The sequence below is a fragment of the Leopardus geoffroyi genome, chromosome B1 (assembly GCF_018350155.1).
Source record: "Leopardus geoffroyi isolate Oge1 chromosome B1, O.geoffroyi_Oge1_pat1.0, whole genome shotgun sequence".
NCBI lineage: Eukaryota > Metazoa > Chordata > Mammalia > Carnivora > Felidae > Leopardus > Leopardus geoffroyi.
This window is the reverse complement of record NC_059327.1, coordinates 201937374-201947165: the sequence shown is the minus strand read 5'-3', so window position 1 is coordinate 201947165 and position 9792 is coordinate 201937374. Positions and strand designations below refer to the sequence as shown.

The 9792-nt window shown below is 59.5% G+C and overlaps 1 protein-coding gene across 1 annotated transcript in view; it reads right to left on the bottom strand.

Annotated features, from left to right (window-relative positions):
* The window catches only part of SORCS2 (sortilin related VPS10 domain containing receptor 2), a 463121-nt gene that overhangs the window by 175519 nt on the left and 277810 nt on the right, over positions 1 to 9792 (bottom strand). The window contains 1 exon segment of the mRNA XM_045474649.1: positions 5116 to 5215. Coding sequence (XP_045330605.1) covers positions 5116 to 5215 — 100 coding nt within the window.

Below are 9792 nucleotides of genomic sequence, written 5' to 3'. Positions count from 1 at the left end.
GGGAGTGCCTTCTGAGAGCCCACCCCAGGGAATCTCGGGAACACAGGGCTCTCCTGTCCTGCCAGCCCTGACCACTGCCCCGTGGCCCCACCGGGGGACTCCTGGTGTCTCCCCAGGGTGGGGTACATGGGGTGTCCCATCCCGGGCCCTTCACGCCCCACCCCCAGGTCAGCCACCTCCCCAGGGCCCCTCGTCCCAGGCAATGGCACCCCACCCACCCACCGCTCATACCAGAAGGCTGGGGGCACCAGCTACCCACAAAAGGTCTTCTGACCCTGTCCCTGCCCCCTGCCACCATATCTCTGCCCACCCAGGCTCAGACTCACCATCTCTCACCTGATGATACCCCACAGGTGTCAGATTCACACAAAGAATGGGTCTACGCCCCGTGGCACATCCAGGGAGAGGTGCCCAATGGGCAGATTGGGTCCTTTCAGGGTCCCAGTCGTGTGCCAGGCACTGTGTCCTGTATGTCACATGCGTTGGCCCTGGACCAGCGGGGCAGGGGCTCTCTAATGCCCACACGGGGGCCAGGCTGAGTCACACATCATCTCACCCCACCCCCCAACCCAGCTGCATGAGGTGCACGATGTTAAAATCCCATGTCACACCTCAGAGAGGTGGGCGGTGGGGGGGATACTGGGATCCTAACCCCTCACAGCCTGGGTCTCCCCACTCTGTGCCCGGCCCCTTTCTCCTGACATTCTTCCACACTGCTGGGGCCTGGGAACAGGCAGCTGGCTGGCCGAAACAAAGAGAAACAAACAAAACTAACCCCTCGCTGCTGAGAACACTTTCAAACATGCAAACAGATTCCGGGCTTCCCCAGACCCTGGACACGGCATCCGGGGACCCCGCAGCAAGACTGATGTGGGGCTGCTGCTCTCCAACCTGCACCTGATTGGCCAGAGGTCACTCGCCAAGGTGCTTTCTGAGCATCGAAGAGGGTTTGCAGTGGCCATGTCCATGGGACCTGGGCTAACCTCAGCTCCCTCTAGAAGGCCCCAAATGAGGAAACAAGGCAGGTGTGGGCCAAGAGGTCAGCAGCTGGAGGGAGTGGGGGCAGGACTTCCACATCAGGGAGGGGCTTCCACACCTGGGAGGGGCGGGGCCTCTACTCCAGAGAGGGGCGGGACTCCACACCAGGGAGGGGCGGGGCCTCCACACCAGGGAGGGGTGGGACTCCACACCAGGGAGGGGAGGGGCCTCCACACCAGGGAGGGGCGGGGCCTCCACTCCAGGGAGGGGCGGGGCCTCCACTCCAGGGAGGGGCGGGGCCTCCACTCCAGGGAGGGGCGGGGCCTCCACTCCAGGGAGGGGCGGGGCCTCCACTCTAGAGAGGGGTGGGACTCCACACCAGGGAGGGGCGGGGCTTCCACTCTAGAGGGCGGGGCCTCCACACTGGTTGGGGCTCAGGGCTAGACACCTGGTAGGTTGACAGGGTAGCAGGCGAGGGGAGCTGAGTGGAGGACAGAGGCAGAGAGGGAGACAGAGGCAGCAAGAGAGCTCCTGGAGCCAAATCTGAGACAGAAGCAAGAAAGGCTGACTGGTACAGGTACACCAGAAAAGACCCCCAGAGACAAGGGGTGACTTTTGTCCTTTCACACACTGTGACTGCCCGAGGAAGCAGACAAGGCACAGGCTGTAGGAGCCTGGGCCTCACCTTGGCCACAGCACGCAGGTGCACCAAGTGGGGCACAAGGGCCAGAGGCAGGCGGCCCTGTCTTTCCTGGTGAGAGCTCTGAGTCCAGAGAGCCTTGGCTGAAGGGCAGCCAGGGTTGGACTCGGCTCCCAGGCCCGCGCCCCCTCCCTTAGGTTTCCCTCCCACTGGAGGGCCACTTTGTTGGCCCCGAGGACAGGCTGTTCCATACGCAGGGGTTCAGAGGCTTCAGAGGCGGCTTCGGCTGTGGAAAGTAGAAAGGGTCGCCTGGGCCTGGGGGCAAATCCTGAGTCGGGTCCCCCCTGCTGGGTGGCAGGTGTGGGGGACCTCGGACCAGTCTGGCCCTGGCCTCCCTGCACAGATCCTTACCTGGCTGAGCTGTCGCAAAGATTCAAGAGAACACACGTGAAGCTCCTTAAACCAAAGCTGACCCGTGAGGCTCCTCGGAACTCGGCGTTCTTTATCACCACCAGCACTGCCCCCACCGAGTGGATTGCTTCCGCTCTCAGACACCCGAGCTTCTTGACAACAAGATTTTGTTTTGCTTCATTTTTCTATCCTGAGTGAAATCCTGACACACGGCAGTCCCTCGAAACGTCTCAGGTGAGGGAGCAGGTCGACACACAGATGTACTTACTGATGGGGACCAATACTCGCTTCTCAAATCAGAGACCGTGTACCCGGTGGGGACGGGGGCACGTGGTGGTGGCTGGGTCAGGGGTCTTGGTGCTTCACCTGGGAGCATTGTCCTGGGTCATCAGGTCAACAAAGGCTTTTCATGGAAAGTGGGCATGTGTGTCATTTCAGTTTTCAAACCAACACTCATGTATCATGGAATAAAATGAACATTCAGGTGAATCTTTAATACAAGCCATGACATTTGAAAGCAATCCCACGCCCCAACCAGCTCCTGCAGGCCATGTCTTGATATCTTCGGCCCATGGCCGTGGCGTTCTGTGGCCAAGTTAGAAATACACAGCTATCCAGCACTAAAGTGGGGATTGCAGACAGTAGGGAAGGCCCACAGGGGATGTTTGTGGACTGGGGGGGGGGGGGAGCAGAGCCTCAGGTCATTGCCGTGACAGTGGTACAAGGTCCTACCCGTGGGCAGCAAGGCCAGGGAGCTCTGGTTTCACTGCAGGCAAGACAAAACTAAAAGGGAATTTATTCTGTGAGACAGGTTGCAAAGTGGTCTCTTAAGAAGCTATAAAGTGCCGCTTGGCCTGTAATTGTTGCTAAATGCACTCCTAATAGTATTCACATCTTCCTGCAAAGTCTATCCATTACCCTAACAGGAGAGGCAGGAGGCTCTACAAATAAGGGCCAGACCTTCTCCCAGACCAGACTCACTGGAGGACAAATCCTCTCTCTGCGGGAGGCTGACTTTAGCCCCCTTTCTGTTCCTCCCCACAAAACACAGCATGAGAGGTTGTGCCTCAGCCCTCTACTAGACCCTCAAGGTTCTAGAAGGTTAGTGTTGTCTGTCCAGTTCACCTCTGCAGCCCCCGTGTCCAGCAAGGGGCCCCCAGCGCACAGTAGGCGTGTAATGTGGATTTGTTGCCTACAACATGGGAAGGACAAAAGGTCCTCTCTCCCCGGTAGCGAGCGCATGGCCTGGCGCACAGTAGGGCCTCGACCCACATCTGTCGAGTGGATGGGCGCTGGTGTTGGGAGGGAGCTTGGGGTCCCAGCTGAGGCACAGGATGAACCAAGCAGAGCCGGGGTTCCGCTCACGTGTGTCTCCTTCCCCAGCTGCCATTCTCCCCCTGGGAGGAGAGCACAGGAGTCCAGAACATCCTGCAGGGTGCCTGGGGAGCTCAGGGTAAGACCGAGCGTCCCAGAGCGTCTAGACGACCCAGGCACAGAGAGACACTCGGTACCTTCGTTGCATCAGTGAAAGGGGAATACTCTGCCGCCTGCCGGCAGGATGAACTTGGACAAGTCTCCCAGCCTCCCCGAGCCCATTTTCTCGTCGGGATAGCGGAGGTGACGATGTGAAGCCCCAAGTCGTGCGCCCCTCCCCACACATAAACGGGTGTGGCCGACATCTGGTTCTGGCCCAGGGCCCGGCGCACCGGGAATGATCACCACGGTGTGGCTGCAGAATCAAGAAGCCACGAATGAAGGGACGAGTAATGCAGAGACAGAAGGAAGTTTGCTTTATACGCAGGAGAAATCTCTTTCCCGGAAGGGCACCACTCCAGCTCCAGGCCCGACCCCCGCATCCACATCTCCTGATATGGCTGAGGGCCCTCTCCTGCAGGGGCAGCTCTGGGGACACAGCACCACCGTGTCCCAGGCCCCGATCTAAGTCGTTCGTATGTATCGACTCATGTAATCCTCGTTCCCCTGTTACAAGCCTACTTGACAGATGAGGAAACTGAGGCAGGGACAGTGCAAATAACTGCCTGTGGCCCAGAGCACGGGCCTCTGGCTCCCTGCCTCCCAGACCCACGGTCACCTGGAGCCTCCAGTGGGTCGTGCCCTCCCAGAGAGCAGGATCTGTCCCCGGCCTCACCCAGTGCCAGTCCCATCTCTTTGGGCAGAGAAGCTGGCATTTCATTGTTTTTAAATGTTTATTTATTTTGAAGGAGAGAGCGAGCGGAGGGGAGGTGCAGAGGGGGGTGGGGGACAGAGCATCTGACGCAGGCTCTGCACTGTCAGCATAACTCAGGGCTCGAACCCGTGAACCGTGAGATCCTGAAGCTGAAGCTGAACCTGAACCTGAACCTGAGCTGAAGTCGGATGCTTAACAGACTGAGCCACCCAGGCGCCCCCTGGCATTTCATTTTCTAAATTTTTTTTTAACGGGACTCTGGGTTCTAATCCCTGCTGTCATGATTCCCCTTTCCTGTGAGGAACCCGGTCTGTCCAACTGAGTCCCTTTCAGTGACACTCAGCTGCTTCTTGGGAATGGTCAAGCACATAGGGCCTCTCTGCCCCCGAGCGTCCTCTGACCTCGTTCTGGGGCCCTAACGTGGCCACAAAGCAGGCACAGGTGTGCAAATGGGTCCTGTCACAGAACCTGGCGGGGTGTCCCCGTTCCACAGCCGGGCGGGGGGCGGGCAGGAGACACGCTCAGACCAAGAAAACCAGAAAGTGAATCTCAGATGACAGACTGAAGCCAAGTCAAAACCAAATAAACCAAACAACCAGCAGAGGAGGGGGACTGCTCACCACTGCCTTCCGACGACCCCACACCACGGAGAGATTCTTTCCCGGCTCCCCAGCCCCACCACCCCCAGACGGACGCTGTCTGCAGAGCAGGAGAAGGCAGACACGTCCACACAGGTGCCCAAGGCTTTCTGCCAAGTCCCAGCTGGCCCTTTAGACACAGCCGTCCGAATGGATCGCGGAGGAACCGGAAAGGGTGTCGTGGGAGAGGCGGTCCCGTCGCACGTGGTGGCCGGGAGCCTGGCTGTGCTGACCAGGCAGCCGTCCCGGTGTCCTCTTACCTTTCTCTTGTTAGTGGGGCAAATGTAGAAGTTGTCGATGACCGTGGTGACACCGGGCTGCAGGGTGAGCTTGGTGTAGGACGTCCCGAAGTCTGAGGACCTGGGGGGACAGGACGACAGACAGGTGTCAGCGAGGTGTCCCTCCAGCTGCAGGTTTATCCAGCCCGCGTGGGCGCAGCGCCCCAAGACAACCTCTCCCCCGGAGCAGCATGCCGCAGGTGACAAGGGAGGAGACTGGGCTCCCGCAGGGTCGCCGAGCACGCGCTCAGGTCTGGGAGCTGGGCGGGGAGTCGGTGAATGCCAGCCAGACTCCCCACGGGTCGCCTCCTCCTTGGACTTCCGCAGTGATCTGCCCCGACCCTAAGTCTATCTTAGCCTGCTTGCTACACGTGTGTCCCCCCGAAGGGCCCCTCACGTGCCCGACAGCTCTGGGTCCTTCTGTCCTTTTGATCCCTCGAAAGCCCTTAAAGACTAGGTCACTGTGGGGGCGCCTGGGTGGCTTTGTCAGTTGAGTGTCCAACCGTTGGTTTTGGCTCAGGTCCTGACCTCACAGTTCGTGAATCCGAGGTCCGCGTCGGGCCCTGCACTAACAGATTCTCTCTCCGTCGCTCTCTGCCCCTCCCCGACTTGTTCTGTCTCTGTCTCTCTCAAAATAAATAAACTTAAAACAAAAAAGACTAGGTCACTGTGTCTCTCTTGCAGATGCTCCCAGGACGAGGAGGAGGCTCAGAGTGGGTCAGTTCCCGCCTGAAGTCACTTGGCTGACAGGTGGCCGACCCAGGATGTGCAGGCTGGCCTGTGCCACTCACAGCCGGCTTCCTGTTCGCTCTGTGGAACGTTCCTCGCCGTGTGCTGAGGCCTCACAGGAGCCCGTCTGCTCCTCCGTTTCCCTCTCTGCACCCCGGGCTCCTCCGGGGAGCCACACCCTCCCCCCACCCCCACCCCCACTGACCACACAGCCCGGAGACTGTGGGTGACAGCAGGCGGTGCCCGGGCTCCGGGAGCTGCTGGAAACCAGGCCCCAAGCCAAGCCCTGCATCGGCCGGCGAGCACCAGCACCACCACTGGCTCCACGCGGGGGACCAGCTCAACCGTGGGCCGGCCCCTCCTCGCCTGTGCACCCACTGTCCTGTCTGTGGAGTGACAGGTGCAGGGGAGAATGTGGCTCCCCACCGCGGCGAGACGGGGAGAGGTCACCAGGGCAATTTCACATCTGTTGCTTGGAAGCAACTGACACATCGGGACGTGGAATCGATTCCATGTCGAAGCTTAAAATCTCTGTGACCCTGAAACCCCATTAAAATGTGCTGGGGGGGGGGCGCCTAGGGGGCTCAGTCGGTTGAGCATCCGACTTCGGCTCAGGTCATGATCTTGCGGTCCATGAGTTCGAGCCCCGTGTCGGGTTCTGTGCTGACAGCTCAGGGCCTGGAGCCTGCTTGGGATTCTGTGTCTCCCTCTCTTTCTGCCCCTCCCCTGCCTGCTCCCTGTCTCTCAGAAATAAATAAATGTTAAAACAAAACAAAAAAAACGTGCTGTGATTGTGAAGCAGGCCCGGCTGTGAGCTGGAGGCTCACAGGCCTCAGGGTCACAAGGTCCTTCCCAGACCAGGGCAGAGAGCAAACTCTGCCTCCTGACTCCCAGGGGAGGCTGGTGGGGGCCAGTCCCCTCCGTGGGGCAGCCAGGAGAGGATCGGCTGAGCCCCTCCCTCCCTGCCCTTGGCCTCCCCGGGGAGGCCCTGCTGGAGGGGTGATTAGAGATGCGGTTACTCTCAAAAAATCAGAGAATTGGTTTGCTTTGGGAAGCAGGGAGCCAGGGCCCCAGTAGCAGAGGATTGACCCAGAGACCCAGGAAATACCAGTCTCCACAGAAACCAAACGCCGTGTTTCCAAGCTGGATTCATGGAAACCTCTGAGCCTCATGACCCCTCTGCTCTCCTCCCAGCAAGCTGGGTCTAAGACCTGCCCATTGGTTCTGCCTCCCAGAAACCTTGCCATCCATCCACCCCTTCCCTCCATCCCCGACACACACCTGCCCCCGCCCAGCTGCCTCCCCAGGATCCAGACTCCTCCCCGTCCCCACCCAGGTCACAGGAGCCTGCTGACCCCTGCTCGCCCCAGGGCACCTGCTGGTGTGGGCTGCGGGGGGAGCGGGTCTACTGCGGCAAGGGGAGGGGGTGCTAAACAGGAAACATAGCAGCAGTGGGACTGTGGTCTCAGAGGGGCAGGGAAGCGCCCTCGGGGGCAGAGGCAGGCAGGAAGGAAGAGAGTGCTTTGCGCCTGGCTGGGGGAAAGCCATTTGTAGCCGGCTAAGTAATGTCCCCCCAAAATTCACGTCCACCCAGAATCTGTGAATGCGACCTGATTTGCAAACAAGGCCTTTGCAGATGTAATTATGTTGAGGTCAAACTGGAGGAGGGCGGGTCCAGATCCAAGGATTGGGGTCATAAGAAGAGGGGAATTTGGACACACGGACACACAGACACACAGCCGAGGCCAGCAGGAGACAGCCTGAGCAGCGTCTGGCCCACACCGGACCCCACCTCTCCTACTGTGCATGGGGCCTGTCTCTTGCCAGGCCCCCACGTACGCAGGGGGAGAGAAGGGAATTCATTGCCGTGGATAAGTCTGGGAAATAGAAAATGACTTGTCTCAGAGCCCAGCTGGTCAGTGGGGGCAGGCCAGAAGCTGGGACCTCTGCAACTGTAAACCTAATGCAGCCTCCTCCTGAAGTCAGTGCAGATCACACGGTCAGTGAGGACAGCGGTCACCAGGATCATCCAAGAATCCACACCCCCAGGCATACAGCTAGTGCTCAATAAATGCTTACTGGATTCCTGTGGAGGTGCTCTGGTGTCAGAGCTGGAGGCTGTGTGACCTCTGGTGAGCAGGTTGCCCTCTCTGGGCAGCAAGGGTTTCCCAGGGAAACGTGGGGATTAGATGTGATCACGTCCCAGCACGGGCACCGGCACTCAGTGGCTCCACCCCCACGGGCCCTTTTCTCAGCTGCCCCCACGACCCCTGAACCCTTCCGTGCCAGGCCCTCCCCCAGGGTGACCTTCCTCCGCACTCTGCACCCCCACCCCCTCCAAGTCCTCCTCAAGCGCATCTGGGAACGCGGAGCCTGATTATTCCAATCTGCATTTATTCAAATTAAAAATAAAAACCCAGGCTCTGAAACCGGGCAAACAGAACAGGGCAGGCAAGCAGGCGCAGTTGGAAAGTCGCTCTTTGCAAATCGGCTGCTTAATTGCTGAGTGTTTGTACATATTCACTTTTTAAAAAATAATTTAATTGAGCCATTTTCATCCTCTATAATTATTTCATTGGCAGGGATGTATGTTCGGCTCCCACCCCTCCCCGTGGTGCAGACGAGCCCCTGTCTCCCACCCATCTGCCCCCGGAAGCCCACGGCAGGTGCGAAAGGTGGGGCCCGCCTTCGTGGCGGGGGCCCCTGCAGGGGCACGGCCTTGGGTGAGGCCTGGTCTCCGTGAGAGGCGGTTTCTTTATCTTTTAATGACCGATGCGGGTCTAACGGGCTGATGACACAGTGGCAGAGACACCTGCGTGAGATTAGAGAGGTGAGGAAAGCGAGCTGGAGGCAAGCCCAGGGTCATGGCTGTGGGGTCCCTGCGGACCTCCCCCTGGTGGAGGGTGCACTTGTGTGTGGACCCAGCTGTGTTCTCTAATGATCACGATGCTGTGCGTACGTGCTGACGGCTAATTTGCGCAGGCGCACCCCCAATGCCCGCCAGTCACTGTCGTGAGAGCGCAGACATCCTGTCCTGCCTCCACATTCCCATCAAGCAGGACGCACTGCTAATGTGTGGTTCAGCGTTCAAGGGCTCCCGGGAGCATCTCCCTTGTAACGAAGAAAGAGGGTCCGGGGGCCAGGCCTTGATCTCCCCAGAAACGCTGGCCGTGCAGGGAGGGCAGGGCCACTGCTGGTCACTGGGTTAAGTTGCTCTGATGTAAAAACTTGCTTCACGTGGATCCCAGCAGCAGATGCTCTGCCCGGTCGGCTGCTCCGGGGTTCCCTGTATGCCAGCTCCCCCCCAGCGGGCCTATGTCTCCATCGCCACCTCTCCTCTTTTCTTTGACCTCGCTAGACCCACCCTGGGCTGAGAGGTGGCTGGAGCTGCACGGGTGCTGGGGACTGGCTCTCGGTCTGCACCTGTCAGGTGGCAGGGCATCCCGAGAAGACCCCTGTCTCCGGTCCAGACGGGCAGAATTACCACCTGCACTTTATACCTGGGGAAACTGAGGCCCAGCTAGGAAAGGGATGTGTCCAGAGTCTTACAGGGGTGCAGAGGCGTCCTTCACGGGCTCTCCCACCGAACGTTAGGGGTACGATCTCGCAGCTGAAGCGGTTCTGAGCTTTGGTCGGATTCCGGCCGTGCACGGCGTCTGTGACTGGGTGATGAGAAGGAACGGACTCTGAGCCGGCTTCACCCAGGGGCCGGTCTGGTTCTCGGCACTGACAGCTCACGGGACCCCTGGCGGGCTTCGATTTGCTGCCGGGTCTCATACACGGACACAGGATCAGCAGAAAAGAATTATGGCAATAAGGGGGGCACTTCCAGGGCTGGTCAAGTCATCCAGAAAAAATCCAGGATGTGGCTCGAGATTCTGCATGTGAAGTGGGGAGTCGGGGCCCTGCTAGGGGGGTGAGCTGAGGAAG